Genomic DNA, 25,808 nt, shown 5'->3' on the forward strand with positions numbered 1-25,808 from the left:
ATCTTAACAATAGCAATATCGTACTTGCTAATATTAATGTTTGTAATTTTACAATCTATTTTTCTTAATTTTATAAAATTTGAAATTTAGGTAAAACATTTTACTATTTTTTTTAAATGTTATTATCACATTAATTGGGAGTTTCGAATTTAATTACTGATTATTTTGGAAGTCATTTGTTCATCAAGAGACTTTTTTATGATATGGTCCTTTGGTATAAGACATCAAATCTTTTCTATCTTAATTTTGTCCCTTTGAGATTGTTCGTGTTGATCAACAAGGCAACGAGGTTGCACATCTTTTGACATGTCATGCACATACGGTGACTGACACTTTACAATGGTGGCAGGATCTTCCAGATTTTTTTGTAAGGACAGATTTGAGAGGTGAGATGAGAATTTTATATTTTGTTTAAAAATTTAAAATATTATATTTTAATATTATTATTATTTTGAGATTTGAAAAAGTTAAATTGTTTATTATATTTTATATATAAATTTAAAAAAGATATAATGATGAGATGAGTCGAAGATGATTTTATTACATGAATGACACTTTGTATTCTCTATGAATGAATATTATTATTATTATTATCTTTTTAAATTCAATTCCAATTGATGAATAAGAAATATATACAACTATATATATATGGCATTTATCTATTTATTTATTTATTTATTTAATTAGATGAATTTTTCTATCCTGCGTATTATTTGATAAGTATTAATCATTCAATTAGTACTATATATTATCCATTATTAGAAACAGTTATATAAGATGTACAAATTTAATCACTTAATTAATTAATTGGCTTCCAACTCGGAGAAGGTCTCATTTTATGAATTGAAATAGGCTTATAAAGTGTAGATATTCTTTATTGGGGAATATAATCTAATTTATAATTATCTACTAAAGATACCAATTAGATATTTCGTGTAATCTATCTTATCTTGTATTAGATGTGTAAAAAATAAAGTTTATAAATAGATTTTTTCCGAATTTTTATTCTTATGCAGATAAATTTACGGAAAGAGAAATTCTAATTATATATGGAAATAGACATGATCGATCTTGATTAATGTTGACTCCTTTTTAATGATATATTGGATAACATATTTAATTAGCTAAAAGCGAATTAATAAACAAGTATCATTCTAAAGCAAACTTATCCAAAAGCAACAATTAATATGTGCAGACTCTTTATTAAATGAGAAAAATATCATTTTAGGAAGGATATTTTTATATATTTAAAAAATTTTAAAGAAAAAATTGTCTAAACTTGCAATACAATCCCTATTTTTTAAAACAGTACGTAGCATTACTCTAATAGAATTGAACTTAAACTTTGCAGAAGAATTTGCTACGTATACATACAACATATTTGGAAAAAAAAGTCTAGACGCAGGCACAACTCCGGCCTACGTGCGCACGATATCTGACGTGGAGCGAAATGCACTGTTTTTAAGTAAGCAAAACGGTGTGTTTAGATGCTTCTAAAGAGGGAGTGCGGCTTCGATGTTGATGCTGCAAAACGGTGCATTTTACATTTTCTTTCTCTCAACCCACTCCACTGCTCTCCCAAATCTTCCTGTGTGATTTCATCCCCAAAGCATCGTACATGTTTTAAAAGACGGTGCATTTGTTGCCTCAATAGAGTGACTTTGTTGTGCCTTATTTTCCTGATATTTAAAAGAAAACAATTATAACAGATCAATATCTGTTGTGAAAAAGGATGGATACATAGTACAATCATGTGCAAAATAAACCCATCACCTCACTACTACATGGATATGGGTTGGCATTTTGTAGGATGAATAAATGCTGGTAAAGTGGAGTACGAGCTACTAGCTACACTAGAGTTAGCACTGGTTGTATAATTAGGCATGGCAATGGAACTAGGCATGGCAGTGGAACTAGGCATGGCAACGGAACTAGGCATCCATGGATATTGCTGCAATTTACCAAAAAAAAAAAAAAGACCAAAAACTTGAAATCACACTAAGTACATGAAAATTTGAAATTATCACCTGATTGCTCCATGGAAATGGGTAGGCAGTTGGAGGAGGTCTCATCACTGGTATGACGGAACTATTCAAGGTAGTGGAACTTGACGTGGCAACGGAACTTAACGTGGCAACAAAAGTAGAATTCCATGGATGTTACTGCAATTATACAAAAAATGTTATCAATACCCACATAAATAATTAAATGTTATTTAATGTTACAACATCTCGAAAGCATCACCTGGTTGCTCCATGGAAATAGGTAGGTAGTTGGAGGAGGTTCCATCACTAGTATGATAGAACTATACAACGCAGCGAAACTACTCAAGGTAGTGGAACTACCCGATTGCAGCAATTTTTTCAAAAAAAAAAAAATTATAATTACAACAAATATTCACGTTCAAAAAATTAGTGTCCATGTACTACTTTACCATCCGTATCACCTGATTGTTCCATGGATATCGTTTGGAATTTAGAGGAGGCACAAAAGATGGTACCCGCGCATAAGACACTAGACCGTAATAACCATGCATGTAGTTTGAAAAATCTGTATAATGTGGTCTCAATATGTCCTAATATAACACATAATAATATTAATCAACCCAAGTTGGCATTGACTATACATAAAATAAACATACGATAACTGTTGAAATAATATTACAATACCTGAGTTGATGGATTTGCAATAGGTGATGTTATGCGAGATGTGTCTTCTTTTTCTTTCTCCATCTAGACAATTCAAAATAGAATATTGAGATCTTGTATAAATCTAGAAAAGTGATAGCCAAAATGATAATGCAATCAGGTTATTGATTTATGACTCTAAATTGGTTTATGACTTTCCCCATTTTGGCTTTATAAACAATCTTGTGTTTTGTTATTCTAATTTGATCTGGTCTTCTAATATTCAAACTAAGTTGAAAACAAAAATTCATTTCTTGAAATCTTTAAAACAAAGCCAATATCTTTAACACAAAACCCAAAATCAAAGACAAGAATAAATTTTTATGGACTTTATAATCTGCATTTTATTAATCTTATAGATTTTTTCATAGATTTTTTTTTTCTTTGGAAGGAAACACAAAAAACTGAATATTTAAAACAAAGCCAATATATTTAACACAAAACCCAAAATCAAAGACAAGAATAAATTTTTATGGACTTTATAATCTGGGCATTTTATTAATTTTATAGACTTTTTCATAGACCTCTTTTTTTTTTTTTTTGGAAAGAAACACAAAAAACTGAATCTTTAAAACAAAGTCAATATCTTTAACACAAAACCCAAAATCAAAGACAAGAACAAATTTTTATGGATTTTATAATCAGGGCATTTTATTAATCTTATAGACTTTTTCATAGACTTTTTTTTTTTTTTTTGAAAGAAACACAAAAAATTGGAAAGTTTTTCCATGTACTCGACAAGATTGACCTGCTTTCCTATTTAGATTTGAATTTGTACATTTCTTTCTAAGGGGAAAAAAAAAAAAAGCGAAAGAAAAAAGACCCAAGTGTATGAGTACCTTGGTTACCTTGGTCTGTTTCCTAGCAATTATTTTCTTGGATATTGACTATGCTCTACTTTCGGAATTATTTTATCAAGAGGAACAGACTTCAAGCTTAGGAATAAGACTTTGCCAAGCGTTTGCAATACCATTTGCAAGATGTGCCTATCCTTTCACATAAAACTAACCTCCTAACACATCTCTCTCTCGGTAAGAAATTTTTTCATAGAGTTTTTTCACATAAAACTAACCTCCTAACGCGTGTTAGTCGATAAGAAGCCAAGTTTCATAGAGTTTTTCACATAAAACTAATCAAATGAATAAAATCATATGAACAAAATCAAAAGTTTTGATCTTGGATCTTACCTGGTTCGACATTGAGGGGTAGAATGCGAGGAATCGATTTTGAACTAAAACTTCTTGCTGAAGAATAGCAGACGATGTCTCTTTCCTTACCTTTTCAAGCCTTTTTACTTTTTTTTTTTTTTAAATATAGACGATGATGTGGCATTTAGCCACGTCAAAGGCCTGCACATATAGGCATAAATTTCGCCTGTATGTAGCAGTTCTGTTTTTGGAATCTGAATTAACATTTCCAAAGATATCTTAAAAGAAATGTTTTCTTCTAGTTAATTTTTTTTTTTTAAAACTTAATAGGTATTTTATCTTTCATGAGAGTTATCATAATTTAATTTGCGGTTTAAAGAAAAGATACCTTGCAATTTTTTGGTAGTTTTGAAGTGATTGCCAACAATTTATTAATAGTTGGAAAGTTGATCATTGTAAATTGGATAATAACTTGAAAAGAATTATGATATATATAATAGGGAAAAACGACCTATGTTTTTTTTTTTTTTTTTTTTTAATAAAAATACTCTATCTTTTTTTAAATATATATTTATCTCCTTGTTGATGCTAAAAAAATCACTCAATAGGCTAGAAGGGGAGAAAGAGTCATTCCCAGCCCACAAGGGCAACTTGGGCTCGTTCGGTGTTGTTTAAAGCCACCGGCAGTGTTCTAGTGTGGATGTACGTTGGCGGTGTGTACTTCCATGACAGTGAACGGAAAATAAGTGCAGAGAAAGTAAAGAGATATGATACCAAAATTTACGTGCTTCGCACCAGACCTACGTCTACGGGAGTTTGGAGATGAGAAATTTACTATAATATTCTTGTTTACAGTCTCTTATGGTCTCTCATATCTAATTGTACAATGATAATGCTGAATATAAATTTACTGGAGAAGAGGCATTCACTAGAGCTCCCTGCGTATTTGGTTTCGAAGGAGAAGCCGAGCAAGGAAAAACTCTCTCTGAAGAAGAACTCTCTAATGAGAAGAAGAAGAACCCTCTCTATTTATCTCTTTTTCTGCGTGCGCCCCCTGTCGGTAAGGCCAAACCTTTGCTTATCTGACCGCGCCCACCTTGACAGGCCCCTGCACCTACCTTACCTCCTAACCCCCTGGCACCCATGTAACCTCCTGACAGCCCCACACCCCCATTACATCCTGACTCTTCTTGTCTCGTAACTCCTAATCTAGGTGAGCTAGGCCTGTTGGCTGAGCCCGTATTAGCTTTTTTATTTTTTCTCCCCTCACAGTACTCTACGATTCTTAAGGGCAGGTAAGGATCTTGAGAATCTTTAGAGGTAAAAATGTTGCAGACTTGATCTGCCCAAATATGTAGGGAAGTAAATTCCGGAGGTCGATCCCCATTCATTTGTTCCTTTGGCGTAAACAGTAAATATTTCCGAACTCAAGTTTGAGATATATCCTCGATTACGTAGAGTGCGGGTATGCAGCTTGTGCGAGTCTAAGGCAGGAGATGGGCTCGATCGCGTAGAGTGCGAGTGCGTGGCTCGCCTAAGGCGGGAGATTGACTCGATCGCGTAGAGTACGAGCGCGTGGCTTGCCTATGGTGGGAGATGGATTCGACCACATAGAGTGCGAAGGCGTGGCTCGTCTAAGGCGGGAGATGGACTCGACTGCGTAGAGTGCGAGCGCGTGGCTCGTTTAAGGCGGGAGATAGACTCGATTGCGTAGAGTGCGAGCACGTGGCTTAGCTAAAGCGGGAGATGGACTCGACAACATAGAGTGCAAGCACGTGGCTCGGCTAAGGCGGGAGATGGACTCGACCACTTATGGTGCAAGCGCAGAGCTCGGATGAGGCGGGAGGTGAGCTCGACCTTATATGGTCCTAGCGCGGAGCTCAGATGTTTGTTGTTATTTGTAAAGTGTATGTTCGTTTGATGCTTTTATTTTGTTGTTAGTGTTGGAGTTTGTCTGATGTAACCTACGCAAAGCGGTCAGAGGACCTGTTGACCCCATGGATCCATTTTAGGCGGCTTGCCAAGCCCGTCGGCTCGTTCCTGAAGGTAACCTGCGCATGGTGGTTGTAGAGCTAGGAGGCCCGTTAACTCCGTAGACTTGTTCTCGAAGGTAACCCATTGGCAGTGGTTATGGCTTAAGCATGGAACTTGGAGCGAGTCAAGGGACCCGTCTTCTTGCGAGTGTATGGACTCGGATTTGTTGAACGGGGGGTTGGCGACAAGTCCAGAGACTTGTGGCGTTACTCGGCAACGAGTCAAGGGACCCGTCTTCTTGCGAGTATAAGGACTCAACTTAATTGGACGGGGGGTTGGCAACAAGTCTTGGGACTTGCCCTTACCCCCAACGAGTCAAGGGATCCATATTCTTGAGAGTGTAGGGACTCGACTTAATTGGACCTAGGGTCGGCTTTGTTGGAAGGGGAGTAAACGAACCCATCTTCTTGCGAGTGTAGAGACTTGACTTTGTTGGACGGGGGGTCGGCGGTAAGTCCAGGGACTTGGCCTTACCCCACAGCGAGTCAAGGGACCCGTCTTTTGTGAGTGTAGGGACGTGACTTTGTTGGTCGGTGGTCGGCGGCAAGTCTAGAGACTTGGCCTTACCTTGCAGTGAGTTAAGGGACCTGTCTTCGGCGGCAAGTCTAGAAACTTGGCCTTACCTTACAGTGAGTTAAGGGACCCGTCTTCTTGCGAGTGTAGGGACTCGGATTTGTTGGGGTCAACGGCAAGTCAAGAGACTTGGCCTTACCCCATAGAGAGTCAAGGGAGTTGTCTTAATTTGCGCGCACTACAGGAAGTAATTTCGTTTGTAGAATTAAATTCACACAAATTTTGAGAGACAATACTGGAAATTTTTTGCCACTGTAGTTGATCTTTTTTGCTTGACTAAAAAATTGTCTGCTATTGGTTGTGATTCCTTCCCGCACGAGTGAGCTCTGAGCAGGTGGTTCCTGACCTAATGGGTTGTCGAGCTGATGAAGCGAGTCCGAGTTGCGTTTTCCATGTAGGTAATTCCCGAGTAGAGGTGGTTTCCCTAGTCGAGGAGGTGTCATCCGAGCAAGTGAGGTACCGAGCTGGTACTATTCTGAGCCAACGGGCTGTCGTGCGAGTGTTGTCTCATATAGATGACTCCAAAGTGGGAAAGACCTTCCCATGTAGATGAGTTGCACGTGCTTCCTGAGCCGAGTTTCTCTCGTGTAAGTGGGCTGCCCAGCTAAGGGGCTCCCGAGCGGAATTGCTTCTGTGCGGATGGGTTGCCGAGCTGGAGTTGTTTCTAAGCTTATCTTACATGCACGAGTGGTGATTCCCAAGTCGTGCATGGTGTTGGTTTGTCAAGCTGAATGTTTCCCGAGCCGTGCATGCAGTTGTTTCTGGAGTTGTGTCTTCCGAGAAGAGGAGGTGGTTGTCCGAGTTGGTGGTCCTAGGCTAAGCATGTTGGCTTCCGTGCGGTGAGTGGTCTGGTCCGGACTGGTGGCCGAGGAGCTGGGCTATGCCGAGCCCCGTGCAGGCAATGGGCTTACAGAGAAAGTGAGATTCCCAAGCTGAGGGGCTGCGATGGTGAAGGGCTGGTGGCTCCTGAGTTGACAACTCCCAAGCATATGATTTTCGAGCCGGTGATCCCCAAGAAGGAGGTTCTTTCCCGAGTGGGTGGGTTGCCATGCATGACCTTCTCGAGCTGCTAGGTCTCGTCTAGATGACTCCCAAGCGGGAAGGGCTGGGATGGAGACTCCCGAGTGGGTTGGCTACTGAGCCGAGGTGCTGTCGTGGAGGAACTTGAGTAGGGAAGGACCTTATGTGGGGTGTTGCCTGAGTCGAGGGGCTGCGATGAACCGTGAGCAAGGGAGGACCCCATGGGGGGTGTTGCCCGAGCCAAGAGGCTGCACTGAACCATGAGCAGGAGAGGACCCCGCGCGGGGTGGCTACCGAGCCAAGGTGATTCGAGATATTGGTCACATGCATTCTCATGGACACTGCCGGCGTAGCCTTTGGCCGAGCCACAGCGAGATCGTGGCCCCTTCGTGCGCACGTTGGCTTGCTCCGTGTTGAGCAAACCAACTATTGGGTGTGGCCCCGTGGGAGGGAGGTCACGTCATGCTGGAAAGAAACTCCCGGCAGCCCAAGTGATGGTCGCTAGAGAGTCAGATGGGATCACAGTGGCTTCTAACTCTCAGGCCGCCAGCTGTGAGCCTCTCGGGGGCGTTGGGCAATGTTTACACGTTGCCCTGTTGTGCACGGCCATCACCTATAGTGATCGCTGCGGCATAGAATACCAGCAGCCTGGAGTGCCCTCTGGTGGCACCACGGCGTGGGCACGAGGTTGCCCACTCGTCCTCTTGCCTTGCATGGCACTGTTCACAGTGCCATGCATGACCTCTACGTGCGTGGCGACAGTGTGCATTTAAGTGCGCAGTGCCGTTTATGACACTTGTGCATGTAGACCACTGTGCACTTAAGTGAACAATGATTCCCTGCAAGTGTATGCACCTTGAGCATAGACTACGCTCTCCTGGGTTGGGGAGACTAGCGGCCCTGGCATTCAGATGGTAAGTGCCATGTGCAGGACCTTACGGGCAAACCCCGATTCTACCATAACATCATTAATAAAAATAAGAGCAGAACAATTTATTTATCTGGAGTAAGTTTTGCTTGTCTATTTGGAGATTACACGGAATTGGAAAATTGTCATTCTCCCACATCTGGCTTAGAAAATGTTCAGATCCCACAGACGGCGCCAATGTTGATGTTGTAAAAATCGCTCAACAGGCCGGAAGGGAAGAAAAAGTCATTCACACCTCACAGGAGTGACTTGGGCCTCGTTCGGTGTTGTTTGGAGACGCCATAAGTGTTCTAGTGCAGCTATACAGCAATGATGCATACTTTCATGGCGGTGAATGGAAAATAAGTGCAAAGAAAGTAAAGAGATATGACACTAAAATTTACGTGGTTCGACACCGGGCCTACGTCCACCGGAGTTTGGGGAGGAGAAATTTACTATAATATTCTTGTTTACAGTCTCTCTTGGTCTCTCATATCTCACTGTATAATGGTGGTGTTGAATATAAATTTATTGGAGAATAGGCTTTCACTGGAGCTCCCTGCATATCTGGTTTCGAAGGAGAAGCCGATGAAGGAAAAACTATCTCTGGAGAAGAAGAACTCTCTAATGAGAAGAAGAAGAACCCCCTCTATTTGTCTAATTGTCTTTTCCCGCATGCGCCCTTAAGGTAGGGCCAAACCTTTGCTTGTCTGACCGCGCCCCCCTTGACAAGCCCTTGCACCTACCTTACCTCTCGACTCCCCTGGCACCCACGTTACCTCCTGACAATCTCACACCCCCATTACCTCCTGATTCTTCTTGTCTCCCTCTTGTCCCCTAACTCCTAATCTAGGTGGGCTAGGCCTAGTGGCTGAGCCCGTATTGGTTTCTTTATTTTTTCTCCCCTCACACTCCTCTTTACAGCTTTTTTAGTATATATATATACACACACACATAAACAAAATCAACATTAATTTGTTAAAGATTTTGAATTGGAAATTATATATGATCTTATATATATTTTCCATATTGAAAAAGTTGTTGATAATAATAAGCATATTATAATATATAATAAGCTCCAATAATAGTTCTTTGATCAATATGGCAAATATTTTTCATCATACCTTAGAGCGCGATGCTCACATGAGAAGTACTTTTGTATTGTTTTTTTTCCATTTTTGCATAGATATTGTAATACCCAACCTAAATACCTTAGTAGTCTTAATCCTAGTTAGTTAAAGTCATTGGGCCTAACTTAGTAAGAGTAAATGTATTAGGCCCAACTTAGCAAGCATAAGGCCTTTTGGGTCAAGCATGGTATAAGTTTGAACCATGACCCAATTATGTCAAGGTAAGCCTTTCAAGCCCTATCTTTGTAGATCTTGAGGTCTCTTTTAATCCCTCAAAATCTGGAAATAAGGCCCACATCCACTCAAACCCAAAAGCCATTGGACTATTAACCCACACTCATGGCCATTTTAAGCCCACAAGGCCCAAAGTCTTGTTTTGTTCCTTTTCACTCTTCAATTTGAAAGCCCAATATACCATACCATGAGTTTCATCAAGCATACCCTAAGTATCCAAATTAAGTTTTGAAATTGGGTTAAGACCATTAATCAATTTACCCATGATTAGTGATCTTTAAACCATGTTTTAGAGCTTAATTTTCTTTCTTAGTCTTTTTAACCTTCTTGATCTGAAATTTTCTTATTTCATTATTCAATTACATCATTCTTAGATCATACTAAGACCCTAGATAAAACTCCACACATGTCATTAGGGGAAATGACATATCAAACCCCAAACTACACCAATCGACACAAGTGTGCCCTTTGTTTGCATGAAATGTTTTGCCCTTAAGCATAATCTTTTTGGGCTTTTTTCTCAAGGGCACTATGGTTCTTAGACACCTCTTATAATCTCTTTAAACCCAAGCGAAGCTTTGGAATAAATTGGTTTAAAAAACCAAACCAAATAGCCAAAACTGATTGCACCTAGGAAGCTAGTTGGATAGAAACCAAATTAGCTGAGTTTCAACCACTCATCTGGCATGGCTAAGCCACCATCCCACGCCACATCCAGCACCACCCAATCCCCATGAGATCCTCATGGTCATCATGAGCTTTGACCAATTTTTCCACCCAAAAAAAGCACCAAAACCGAATGTCTTTTGTGCACAATTTCATTTCAGCAACCACCCTCCATTGCATTATCTTCTTTAAGTTGCACCTCCATGATTACATGGAAGCCAACCCTCCACCTTCTATCATCTGAAAAAGCCTTCAAGAAATGAATTTACATCTGCACAATTTAGTCTTGAAAAAGAGTCAAGAAGATGAGTCAAGACAATGAACAAATATGCCCAAAGAAAACCACTTTGAACCAGTCAGCCCCATGGATGGTTTTTAATGGTTTTTCTCCTCTTCCTTATGCACCACGACTTGACCAGCACCCTTAGGTTCAATGTAGCACCTGTAGTGATGAAATCATGGTAATTTAAGGCATTATTTCATTCTGCACAAGTAACACAATGTGATGGAGAGCAATATGAAAATTCAGCCCCCTACACCACCACCCATCTCAACTAATCCCCATGGACCAAGGCCAACGTCTCCACCCCTTGGCCACCTATAAAAGGCCCCTCCACCCCTTCATTCCTCCATACCTCATCTCCATCTCCCCCTTGAGCATTGAGAGTCATCTTCCCCTTTAGTTTTGAGAGAAACCGAAATGTGTGTGTGCTTGAGTGTTCTTTAAGTTCTTGTGAGTTCTTGTGCTAGAAGCTTGAGTTGGCTCTGAAATTTGTAATTTTTCTTACCCTAGATCTTAGTTTACATGCCAAGTTACGATTTTAAGTATTGGCATGATTTTTTGACAAATTTAGAAAAGTTACCATGCTTGATTCAAAATCGGGTTCATTAAGGATTGGTTAAGTGTTTAAATTATTTTAAGTGAAAATTTAGCTATGGCATGTCTTAAGTATGTTTAAAATGATTTATTAATATCTTGGAATGATCATGGAAGGTTGATTTTTTATTAGAAGCATGCTATGATATGTTTCAATTCTATCTTCTTTTGATCATCAAAACATGCTTGAATTTGAAGTAAGTTTGTGATTAACGCATGAAGTTTGATTTGTTCCGCCTAGGCTTGATGATTAAGCATTTAGAAAATTTTTGATTGGGGTAAGAACGAAAATGCATGTTTTGGGTGAATTTTAAAAGCATACTTTTGTGATTTACAATAGGAACATCAAGCGTGATTAATGAAGGATAAATAAAGATTAAGGTTTTTACCAATGATTAAGTGTTGAGACGAACTTGATTGCCCAAGAATTGGCCTTTATAATTTCATTAAGGACCATAATGATTGTTTCTGACTAAAGAGAATTTTATATGCATGCATTAATAGGGATCAATAGTTGAAATCACTCTTAGACATCAACTAGAGTGCATGCCACAGGTTAGGAATGTTTGAGGTAGTTCCACTTTGAATTTTACAATTCTAAGAGTATAGATGGTTTTAGAATATCAAAAATATGAGGTCCATGAAATTTGGTTAAATTTGAGGTTGTTTGCAAATAGTTAAAATTTAGGGCCTTAGTGACAATTTTTAAAAGTTTAGGGGTATTTTTGTAAATACTCATTTTGAGCCATTTGATTATGAACATCTTTCTTAGAGGTTCAAATCCTAACTAAGTATGAATTTGATTTCAGACACTACGACTTTGGAAGTTTGTAAGTTGACATCTAACTTACACCTTGATAAGTTATTTGTGATTTATTGATAAATGTCACATTCATGTTTTAATTGTCATTTTGAGAATAAAATATTATGTTATATGATACATTGAATGCATACTTACATGACATGTGATATTTTCATCATTTTTACATATTGCATCTATAAATGTCATTTTCACATGAAAATTTGCTACATATGCACATGTCATGAAATACATTTTTCAATATAGTATGAAAAATATTTTTTTTCACGATCCCAAAGGTTAGGATGAGAAATTATCCTCGTAAAACTCTATTGTCCACTCTGTAGTGTTTAAGAATGGAGTGGTAACCCCTGAATTGACGAAAAACAGTCAACGAGTTTCGAATGGGTTCTTTTTAAAGAACGTTGGAGTGAAGTCAAATGTTATGATATCTAATGTTGGTGGGTGTACATGTTATGATATTATATTATATTACCAATGCATTGAGAACGAGTCTACCGACAACGTAGTTTCAACATGAGTTGTACTACGATCACTGACAGGTACTCATAGTGCATATGAGAAACTGTGACGATACCACATGTTATGATGCTATGATTAAATATGAATTGCTAATAATGATGAAATGTTATAATGAAATTATATTTTTTACGGTTGAAGTAAAAACGTTCTCTATACAAAAATATGTGTTTCAATTTTTCTTAAAATGTTAAGGAATCTGGATGGGAGACACACACTTATTTTTTGCATTTCCTATTTATCATTCTTCATGCATAATTTATCTTTGTGCACATTGGTTGTTTAACTTATTGAGATTTCAACTAAATCTCACCCATTATGGACCCACTATCATTCCACTCGGAATGATAGAAGTTGTGTTAGGACTCGAGGAGGACGAATTGGATGGAGCGGTGGATCCAACTGATTGAGGAGGAGCCAAACCTCGAGAAAAGACTAGACCTTATCCTAACGTTTATAGCCCTAGTCATTCATGCTCTAGAACGCATGAAACAGTTGATTTAACCTTGAAGACTTTTTTGTTTAGCTGTACTAAGTCTATGCTACGATTTGGTTTGAACTTATGATGGTCATTAATGCATTGGGGTGTTTTTAGTTATCCTGGCATAAGTTATATTTTTACCCTTAATCCGCTGCGAATATTGCATTCTGCTAGTTTTACTTGTAAGATGCATTGTATATTAACTGTCATGTACATGGGTATGTAACATTTTGTTACATATCCCGATGCTCTAAATCTTCATTCCATCCCAAGTGGAGGTTGTGGGCGTCACATATATAATTCCTTTAAAGTAGTACATGAGACTCTAATTGGGAGGAGCATGAGTACTTAGATTAGATTGGCAAAAACATCCATTTCAAATGACGATTTTCTTAAATTTAAAAGTTTTAAATGAGAGAGAAATAAACATATCGATCGAGTTAAACTACCTAGCTATAATTTACCCGAACTTAATTTAGTGGATATTGCATTGGTCTAAATGGCCGATACACATTCCCACGGTGTAGCACGACTCATTCTCTCGAGAAGCCTAGATGCCTTTTCTTTCATAAATTTTTTTATATCCTTAAACATTTTTTCTTCAAAAAAATTATTACATCATTAAAAAATACTTCCTTAATGATCACTAAGTAAAAAAAAAAAATTGTATCAGGATCCATTGTTGGAGGGATCATCGGGATACAAAGCATTTCCCTTCCTATATATATGCACGTTTCTATATATCTAGCCAGCTTAGATTCAAACTCCAATTACTGAATGATCTTGCCATAAGATCACCCCTTTACCCTCAAATTAAGTAGTAATATCACACACTCAAAATAAATAATTAAATGATTACTATTGTAGGTTATAAAACGTTTATTGCATGAGTTGCAGCAATGGCATCGATCGGGCCGGGTTTGATCTTGCTAATTTAAAACGTGCGTGCGTACGATGTTAGTTCCAAATTACTTGACTGGATGGAATGACTCCTCATGCAAGGAGGAGTAGTCATGAGTAACCACGTGATTATAATAATGTATCCATGCATGCATCATGAAACTGAAGAAACATAAAGCAAAAGAGAAAAAACAATAATAATTGGGCTGCATGCACCATAATCAATATTCATGCATATATGGTACTCTAGATCAAAACCAATACGATTAATATTTGAGAGTTTTCATGCAAAGGATCGTCAATTCTTGAAAAAGTTCTGATCATCAAAGTACGATCCTATATATATATATATACACCTAGCTAGTTTATATATATTAACTAGGTTTTATGAATCATGTTCTTGGGTACGTACTTAGGTCATCATGACTAGCTAGCTAGATGAAAAAATTAGACTGAAGCGTCTGTTGTTTGGGTCCAAGCTATAATAATTATGCTAAATAATTTCGATCAATAATTCAATATGCATAGAAATGCTCCAAAAATAAACAATATATATATATATATTTTTATATATATAAGCTAGTTACATATGCATAACGAAAATTAATGCGTAAATAATGCAGAATACATATTCTTCATTTCTCGGTTTTGTTCAAATACAATCGTAAATTCTTGAATATAAAAAAAGTACAATAGTAATTAATTGTTATTCGAAAAAACTCACCCAATTTTAAAAGAATAATGTTACATATAGTCGTAAAGTGCGCAAGTGCCGTACAGTCACTTTAAAAAAAAATGAAATCTATCATTAAAAAATTAATTTTTTTCATATAGATCATATATTTATTCACTTTTTTCAAAATGATTGTACGCCGCGTGCATGGACACTTACGATTACAACTATCATTTTCCTTTTATAAAAATGAATATTTTTGCTCATCCATCTTCTTAAGGGCGCCATAGATCATGGAGTTATAAGTGTTTATATATGATTATTCTTAGACATATATATATAACGTCTCAATGTACATATACGTACGCCCTGTATACGTATTTTCGCTGCATACTTTGTTCATATCTCTTATATATATATATATATATATATATATTTTTGTTGCAAATTTTCGTTGGGAAAGCCCAACTTTGTTGTAATACTGATATTGATTGACGACATACTATATATATATATAGATTGAATGGGATGACCAGAGTTTCGTTATATATATGTAGATTGGTAGACCGTAGGATCGATATGTATGTATAGCTTTAACTATATTGAATTGAAACTTTAGAACAAAGAAGGTTAACACTATTTTGGTCTAAAGTGTGATCACATGACAGCAATTTCTTTTCGTAAATTAAAGTACTAGTACTACTGCATGAAGCCTATGCTGATTTGCTTTGTTTTGCTTTAATTGTACGTGAATTAATTGTACAAAAGCTGGCACACATTTTACCAATGATCTTTGGGTCTACTTGATCTGCATGGCGCTTTGGTTTCTTTTAAAAGAGACACGAGGAGGACGCCTTTCCAAACAAAAATTAAAGAAAAAATTTTCTTTGTTCAAAAACATATAATTATAAGAAAAAAATTACAATGTCTTTTCCTTTCTGCGGATCTATATATATAATTGCAATCTAATTTTTTAAATTAGTGCCATGATCTTAGTCTAAAATAATTTCAATAATAATAATAATAATAATAATAATAATGTTTGTTGAGGATTGAAAAAAATGGTCATATATATTCTTAAGATGAAAAATAAAATTTCCACTTTAAAAAGCAAAACAAAAGGTAGAAGACAGAAGAGAGAGCATGCCTTTTAAGACTAAGGCTGTGTTTGGGTGACCAAGTGTCCTCAACACTTTCCAAATATTCTCGTACTTTTGAAAATACTTCACATACCAAACAACTTAAAATACTCTCAATGGGACCCATAAACTCACTTCAATCTCTACTCATAACTATTCACAAACATTCTATAATACTTATCACTATTATATATAAATAAAAAATAAAATCACTATAATATTTATAACTATTAAATATAAATAAAAAAATCGTTATAATATATAAATAAATAAAATCACTATAATATATAAATAAAAAATAAAATCACTATAATATATAAATAAAAAATAAAATCACTATAATATATAAATAAAAAATATTTATCACTATTATATATAAATAAAAAATAAAATCACTATAATATTTATCACTATTAAATATAAATAAAAAAATTATTATAATATATAAATAATAAAAAATCACTATAATATATAAATAAGAAATATTTATCACTATTATATATAAATAAAAAATAAAATCACTATAATATATAAATTAAAATTAAAATCACTATAATATATAAATAAAAAATAAAATCACTATAATATATAAATAAAAAATAAAATCACTATAATATTTATCACTATTAAATATAAATAAAAAAATAAAATCATTATAATATATAAATAATAAATAAAATCACTATAATATATAAATAATAAATAAAATCACTATAATATTTATCACTATTTAATATAAAAAAAATCATTATAATATATAAATAAATAAAAATCACTATAATATATAAATAAAAAATATTTATCACTATTATATATAAATAAAAAATAAAATCGCTATAATATATAAATAAAAAATAAAATCACTATAATATTTATCACTATTAAATATAAATAAAAAATAAAATCATTATAATATATAAATAAAAAATAAAATCACTATAATATATAAATAAAAAATAAAATCATTATAATATTTATATTATATATAAATAAAAAATAAAATCACTATTATATATAAATAAAAAATAAACTACTATAATATTTATCACTATTATATATAAATTAAAAATAAAATCACTATAATATATAAATAAAAAATAACATTACTATAATATTTATAACTATTATATATATATATAAATAAAATCATTATAATATTTATCACAATTATATATAAATTAAAAATAAAATCATTATACTATTTATCATTATTATATATAAAAGTAAAATAAAATCACTACAATATTTATTAATATTAAAAAATCACTATAATAAAATCATTATAATATTTATTACTAAAAATAAAATCACTATAATATTTATGGGACCCACACATTTATCAACTACTTACTCAAAAGTCAACAACTCAACATACTTCACACATCCAAACAACTCAAAATACTCTCAATGGGACCCACAAACTCACTCTAATCTCTACTCATAACTATTCATAAACATTCTCAACACTTCTCAACACTTTTCAACACCCAAACGTACCCTAAAAGCCCAATAATTAGTAGCATGCTTTAATTAGACCAAAGCATTAGACCCCCAGCCTAAGGGGAGATGCTTAATTAGGAGTTAAGGTACGTCTTTATAAAAATAGTAGAATTTTTATAATCAGAATTTATAAAAATAAATTTATAAATTGACATACTTTTATGTAATATGTTAAATCTATTTTATGGTAAAAGAAATTTTACAATCTGATGTATCACATCAAATCACGTCAATCTATGAGTTTACTTTTATATAAAATATCTTTATAGTTAAAACATTTCTCTAAAAGAAGTGTTGTAGTATGTGACTCGTATTGAGTGGAACACGTATATAGAGAAAGCAGGTTGATGTTGAGAGTAAAGTGGAGCGGAGTGAGGGGAGCGTAGCGTACTGAGCGGAGTGGAACGACTTAGTGAAAATTCAGCCCACATTCTAACCGATGTAGGCACACTGCCGAACCACGTTAAATTCTATGTGTTTTTCTTGTTTTCTCTTTTTCTGTACTATTCATCATAATTGCCGCACGTAGCACAATAAGAAGATATATAAATCATGGGATGACTAGGAAACCTTAACCTCAGTTTTATTAATAAACTCTCAATTATGATGGATGAATATCTTATACAAAAAGGAGTAAGGGTTACAAATGGAAATCCCAGAAACATGTTTATGAAATTTAATAAAAGCTAATCCGAACTAAAATATACAATCAAACCATGATTTAAAAATACTAAATGTTAAAGAAATGAGGAAATACTTATAGAATCCATAGAGAAAAGATCAACCATATGCTTAAGAAGCTCAAAGAGAGAAGAAAAACTAACTATATTACCCATGAAGCCAAAAGAAACAAGGCTTTCGGTCAAGACATTACCTTCTTTATAGATATTAAAGATACTAATTAAAAGATCAATTATATGGCTATAATTTTAGGGTAGTGTTACTATGCCACCTGATCACTAGGTGTGCCTTCTAGTGCAAATTGTACATTTTTTTATTTTCAAATATTTTTTAAACATTTTAAAAAAATCAATATTCTAATAGTCATTTCTTTAACTATTAACTAATATATATATATGAGTGGTCAAATTGAAAGGACAAATTTAGACGACATAATATCATTTTCTATAAATTTAACAAGTGATATTATCAACAAACTCAATGTCTATAATCGAGAGGGGCACATATTGATATAAATATATATATATATATATATATATATATATATGTACATATATTGCAGAAGCAAGCCTAAAAAAATAGAGAACTACTAAACCACGCAGTTCTTAAAAATAAAAGTATAAACCTTAAAAAAAAAAAAAAAGAGACTAATTAAAGGGTGCATGCACCAAAATGACTGTGGGGGTAAGTAGTTTGACCCAGAAGCTAAACAAGTCGATGTACGTACCCATTGTGAAAGAACTAAGAAGTGGGGCAACCTCGGATTCTAGAAAAGTTAGAACTGTTCATATTAATTTATCTACTTTATTAGCAAATCGAATTAAGTAGAGTCCGTGTTTGATCATAAGATGTTACATCAATATTGGAATTGAAAAACATTATATATATTAAAAATAAAAGAGATATGACATCAATCCATATAATTATGGGTCATGCTATAGTCCCGCTGGGAACTCCTATTGAGAGTGTAATATTATTTTACATGTGTTTTATTTAAGTTATTTTTTATATAGATATTTTAATATTTTTAAAAAATAAAATAAATTTAAAATATTATTAAAAAAAATACTTTCTTAATCAGAAAGTAAAAAAAAAATATTAAAAAATACTTTCTTAATCATGAAGTAAAATAAAAAATTATATTTTTATAATTTTTTATTTTATTTCGTGATTAAGAAAGTATTTTTTAATAATATTATGATTTTTTTATTTTTTAAAAATATTAAAAATTATTAAAAAAATTTATATAAAAAAACTTAAAAAATACATAAAAATAAAATTCTAAATCTCCCAGTGGGAGTCCCCAGTGGGAGATATAGCATTTTCTTATAATTATATATATGCTATTAATTTATTAAACTAAATATATATGGACATCATTTATTTTATCTACCTCGTTCCCATGCATGCATGTTTCCTCCCCTACCATTCTTTTATTTGATAATGATCTCTCTCTCTCTCTCACTCTCACACGTGTGTGTATATATAAATATATTCACAAACTTCTAAAAACCTTCCTATTTTCAATTAAATTAATCACATATATAGACAAAAATCTTCATATAGATCCCCATGCTAACTCCTTGATCTGCCATCCCAAATGAAGTTAATATTATTAAATAATTGCAATATTAATTATTTTTTATTTAGAAAAATAAAGTTAAAATCAGTAATGACAGAGATAACTCTTTTTAACTTATAAAATGGATCAGAAGGTATTTTTGTAATTAAAAGAATTAGTTGTAAAGTAGTTATATATTATAACATCAGTATCATTATATATTTTATAAAAATGTCCTGATCAAGTTAAAACAAACTTGTAAATATATTCTATTTCTATCATTTTCCATATAGATTAGTTTTTATCACACCACAACTTATTGGCCGGATCTCTCGGGATAAAAAAAAAAAAAAACCTTTTAGGGACTAATCATGCTTGTAATTTACTAATTTCTTGAATTTTAATAAAATCGGATATCATCCTCTTAAAAAAATAGATAAATTTAAAAAAAACATTTTATATATAACTATTTTAATTATAACAAAAAAGGCTCATTTATAATCAAAAGCTAACAAGGTAGAATAAAACTGAAATGCAGTTTATATATAAGAGAAATGTTTTAGTTGACATGACTTGATATGGTACATCAAATTATAAAATTATTTTTATTATAAAATAGATCTAATAATTTAAAATAAATAATTTGTATAAATTTTAAATATATAAATTTCGTACAAGTTTTTTTTAAAAAATAAACTCTATTTTAAAAAAATTATTATTTTTTAATACAACCCACATTTTAATAAAAATAAATAAATAAATAAATCTACGACAAGACTTATCTATCTAGAAGTCCGACATTAGTCCTAACTTAGATATAATTGGTGGTATCCAATGACCCACACAAGTCACAACAACTAAAGGAGTGCCCAACTCAATATTTTCACAAGCAGCAAGAGAGGAAGTACAAAAGTGCCAAAGTCGGTATATAGAAATTTAGGAGAAAATCAAAAAATTCCTCGAGATTCTCTAAGGTGAGCGAATGATCAGAAGCCGCACGGGAGTGTCCCTCCATTGGATTCTCTTGTAGATGCTCTACAAAGCTTGGACACTCAGACACCCACAGATCATCACCAGATCTGACAACATGATCTCACCTAAACCAATATACACATAAACAAACAAAACACACTACGTACGTACAGTTCTCCTTTTTTGTGTTCCCAGTACTCCATAGTAAAAGTTAGGAGGTCGGGAACTAACTACTGATCTCTCTCATGAACTTCACGGTCTGCAATATCTTTGCTGTTGCACTCGTCGAAGCTAGCCTTTGTCTCTTGGCCAAAATCCCAAGAAACTTTTATCTGCAAAACTACTGCAAGTTGCCAGCCTCGAAATTACATCTTGCACTCCAAAAACAGGAAATGGAATGGTGGCAGACTTTTTCTGGAAGTCTTTTACTACTGCTACAAGAGAACATATATGCATTTTCATTCCATTTCACATCATAATGTGGGGTTAGATCAACTGTTTAAGGGCCCCTCGTTTTGACAAATCGATACAAGCTACTGATTGAGTACTGTCATTAATTCCTGCTATATATGTGATTAGTGGGGTTTTTACAGGTCACTTTCACATCAGAAAATTGCCAATAATTCAACTCGAGCATGAGATTATCATCCCCATGCTCACGAAAATGATGCATTAAACCACATACAGAAGGATATTTAAATAGTACAAACATTAAACCCTAATTGGTTCTGAAGGAATCATATATAAGTACAGAATCATCAAGTACTCATGCAACTGAAGAAGAGAGAGTGAGATAAGAAGACAGAAGGGACGTTTATACACGAGCAGATCAAGTGTAAATATGCCTTTACTATCTCAGGCTGATTAAGCAAACAAAAGCTGATATATATAATTGCAAGCTAAACAGATTCACAAACCTCAAATCCAACCATTACATTGCACTCACCAAACTAGAGGTCAGCAAAAGGGATGAGTAAAAAAACTAAATGGGAAAGTAGGTATAAAGGCTAAATTTAGTGGGACAACACCACCTAAATTTAGTGATTAGTATACCCTACAAATTTGAAACCCGACTAAAACAGTAGCAAAGGGGGAAACAAAGCTAACAACAGCTTTCCTAAGATCACCCAACCAAAATCCCAACTTCTCACACTTTACTTCAATGATCAGATGAGAAAACACAAATTAAAACTAAAAGAACTTCATTCGGAAAGACCATTTTTTAAAATTAGTGAAATGATCCTTACATATTCTATGAAACACTGATCATGTACCGTCAAACCGAAATATCTCGAAGTGCAAAGAAGAAGAAGAGCTCTAAGTCTGGAGGAGCGAAGAAGGCAATCGGTGTTCTTTGCAAGGAGCAATTCGAAACTACTCTTTGCTTTTTGGGTGCTGGTGGGCATGTTGAAATCTCTGGTATCCGGAATCTCTGAGCTTTTGGAGTGGAGCAGCCGCTTGAGGGGACTTCAACAGCCTCGAAATCTATGTCTCTGATCTTTGGAAAATCACTGGAGCTTGTGGTGGAAGAGTTAGGGGGCAAACTTCTTGATGCTTCTTGATTCTTGGAGTGTACAATCCGCTTCTTGAAATGGTTTCTTCTTCTTGCCTTTCTGGTTGGCCTTGCTTTTGTTTGACCAGAAGGAGCCATTTGAAACAGAATGAGAAAAGCTTCTCTGCTAGATTTAGTTGTAGAGAAGTGGATCAGAGAGTATAATCACAGTGTACTGAATCCGGCCGGCAAGAGTAAGAAGGTATAAGAACCTTTTACTAAAGTTTAGAGAGAAGGAAGATTTCTAAAACAGAAACCAACACAAGAAAACCCTATTGGAGAACGTTAATTAAAGCTACAAAATTTGACTGAAAAGTGGTAAAAAAGCATAGTAACCTGCAACCATTCTTTAGAAAAGAACACTTTCAAGTTTCAACCACAACCCACTTCAGGAAACATCCACTATAAATATATATATATATATATATATAGAGAGAGAGAGAGAGAGACTGCACTTTCGAATTCCCAAAGCTCAAACTCAGGTTTTCTAGAAGGATATTAACACAAAATTTTTTTGTGAGCAAACCCACGGGATCAAGAACACGTGGTTTATTTATTTCTACCCTAACCAACAAGGAGAAGTATCAGGACCAGCAGCTAGCACTGTAACCTAAGATCATCAAAACCCTGCATAAACCTTGAGAAAATAATGACTAATGGCAGTCTCTAATTTCTGAAACCTAACAAAAAAAATCCTAGATGGTTTAAAGAAAAGAACATAACTTTACCTATAGCCTAAATAACCTATATATCATGAGGCAATGACCCACTTCAGCATAAGGCCCCGGAAAAACCCTAATTCAATCCTATGATTAAGGGGAGAGAGAGAGAGAGACAGATTGATTTGACAGTTGAGCGCTTGTTATGCCTTTTATTAATGGGGATCGATAATTAGGGCAGGTCTGCCCGCTACCCTAAATAAGTAATTAAGCAATGCCCAGAGCCAGAGAGAGAGAGATGTCAGTTCAAACTGCTATGGATCCTAGGGATTATAATTGGTTAGGAATAATTAGGCCATGGCCTTTGCCCGCTACCCGTTGAACAGCTAAAAGTAATTAAACTATTTAATCTCAATTACCCTTTGTTCTTAACAAAAAAATAAATAATGCTTACTACTTTTGTGATAACAAATAATTATTTTGCACTTTTGTCAGGTCTTCGTGTATTGACAAGGAAGGTGAAAATAATTTATATAAAGAACAGTACCGACTAAGCATAATCTTAGAGGCAAAGACATGAGAAGTAATATATATATATATATATATAATATCTTAAATGAGTATTTTTATGTATAAATTTTAAATAGACAAGTCTCCAACAAATTTTTTATAAGAAAATATCACATTAAAAAATAATTTTTAAAATTTTTTCATAATAAATCTATTTTTTTATAAAAAAATTGTACGTGTAAAATTTATCTATTTAAAATTTATAACATTATAGGATATATATATTATAGGGTTAGGAATTAAGCAGGGCGGGAATATATGGCATGCAGTTGCCCGAGGAACGTCGGTTAATATTTAGTTAAGATTCTCATAAATTTATTTATAATTATCAGATTTAATTAAGAAGCTAAAGAAAAAATAATAATAATAAGAAGAGAGACAAAAGTCATGCATGCCAAGTGTCCGTGTGAAATTATTTAGGAATATTTCTTAGGATAAAACGTTATTAATTAATTAATTTGATGGGTTTGGTCTGATCCCTTCCCTCGTTTTTCCCTTTGTTTTAACCTTTTGTTAGAAAACTGCAGACACTCTTCATGGGATTCCGAAAGTTTCACTATTCATGCACGTGGCTCTGTGATCCACAAGTTGACAAAAACGACACTCTTCGTCGTATAAATTTAAAATAGGTCAATGTAATATCAGCTTCATCCAACATTCATTTTTTTTTTTTCTGTACTTGCCATCATCTTCCTTTTTTTTTTCTTTTTTTTTTTTGTCAATTGATTCGATGACAGTAATAGTATCACCGTACGTAGTATAAGAAAAATAAATATTTATGAATGATTATTATTTACGACCAAAAAATAAAACTCATTTTAATAAAAAAATAATCATTTTTATTAAAAATAACTAATTATAAATAAATAATTTTTTTGTAGTACAAAAACTACACTACAAAATTAAATTTAATAGACTTCACATGTTGTATTTAAAGGTCTTAATTAGTTATGAATCATTCCTCTCTTCAGTCTTTTTGGATCTCATGATATTGCATGTATTCATGAGTTTTACTGTGTATAATTTATTATTTAAATATAATATTTATTGTGAGACTATAGTTTAACAAAAATGCTAAAGGTTTCGAATTGTGTCCCGAAAAGATATTTTGAAATTTTTTTTTTTATTTAATGATTAAGGAAGTATTTTTTAATGATATTGAAAATTTTTTATTTTTTTTAAATGTTTATAATGATTAAAAATATATATAAAAAAAAGAAAAAAAAAATAGATGAAATATAATTTTCGGACACACGAGACTACGGCCTTGTTTGTTTTCCAAAAACATCTCATCTCATCTCACCTCATCATTATAACTTTTCCAAATCCTCACACAAAATAAAATAAACAATTCAACTTTTTCAAATCTCAAAACAACAATAATATTAAAAAATATATTCTAATAATATTTTATTCAACTTTTTAACTTTAATCTCAACTCATCTCATCTCATCTCATCTCCGAAAACAAACGAGCCCTACGTTTGCTGCAACCTGCGCAAGTATGACAGGTTGGTCACCAACTTGTCAAAGCAGTCTGAACTTGCACTGAAAGTTTAGCACAAAGTTGACCCTTTAGATTGGAACGTTAGATAATAGGTACAGTGTGTGTAATCTAGGCACTCATTTTAAAAAAATAAAATAAAATTCATATTTAAAATAATAATTTTTTTTATGTAAATCTTAAATTTATTAATTTTTTTTTAAAATAAACGTGTACACCTTAACACTGTATATCATTTCTATGGAGTTATAAAGTGCTGCTAAACAGCTTACCACAAGAAATTGCATTTTAAATGAACAAGATGACAAAAATAAAGACATGCTCAACAGCTGGGCTTACCAAAATGCATTTGAAATGAGGAATATACTTAATTTAAAAATATAAGCAGTTGCTAAACAGCCGAGTTCAACAAAACACATTTTAAACGAGGAATAATATAATAAATCCATCCATCTATAAGGGCTCTTTCATGGATATAGCACTGGAAATTGGCTCTTGAGGTTTTCAAAACAGAATTTGAATTCAAAATTTTAAATGCAACCATCAGAATTCTCTAAACAATATTATAAATTGATGAGGATTAGATCATAAATAGTAACAACCATGATGACATCAGGATTGTCCATACCTGTGATATCATAAGAGAAACTATTAATAGACTACTTCTCGCAAGCCATGAAACTATAACTAAGCCCTCCAGGTTATGCATAATAAGAACGGATTAACAGTGCAAAAATGAATTATTAAACAAAATATGCAAGCTTGGCCTTGAAGGAACAGAACTACGAATAGCAAAACATCTCATGCCTAAACCAACTGGAAGACATATATGCCAAGAGGCAAGAAGCTATAGCCAAGTTGCCAAAAGAAATGGTCCATGCAAAACACTATGAAATGCTAGAACAATTTGACCATTTAAATAAGATCATACCATACATCAGGGTTAATTCATCCATAGCCCATTTCAAGCAATAATCCACCCATTTGTAAAGGCAAGGTCAA

The 25,808-nt window shown here is 33.7% G+C and overlaps 1 protein-coding gene across 1 annotated transcript; it reads right to left on the bottom strand.

Annotated features, from left to right (window-relative positions):
- Positions 1-21,386: 21,386 nt before the first annotated feature.
- LOC108985389 (cyclin-dependent protein kinase inhibitor SMR13-like) lies at positions 21,387-22,477 on the bottom strand. Its single transcript, XM_018957670.2, has one exon. It carries the CDS (start codon positions 22,171-22,173, stop codon positions 21,799-21,801), a length of 375 nt encoding a protein of 124 aa, XP_018813215.1. The 5' UTR covers positions 22,174-22,477; the 3' UTR covers positions 21,387-21,798.
- Positions 22,478-25,808: the final 3,331 nt, after the last annotated feature.

This window comes from Juglans regia, chromosome 5, assembly GCF_001411555.2.
Source record: "Juglans regia cultivar Chandler chromosome 5, Walnut 2.0, whole genome shotgun sequence".
Taxonomy (NCBI): Eukaryota; Viridiplantae; Streptophyta; class Magnoliopsida; order Fagales; family Juglandaceae; genus Juglans; species Juglans regia.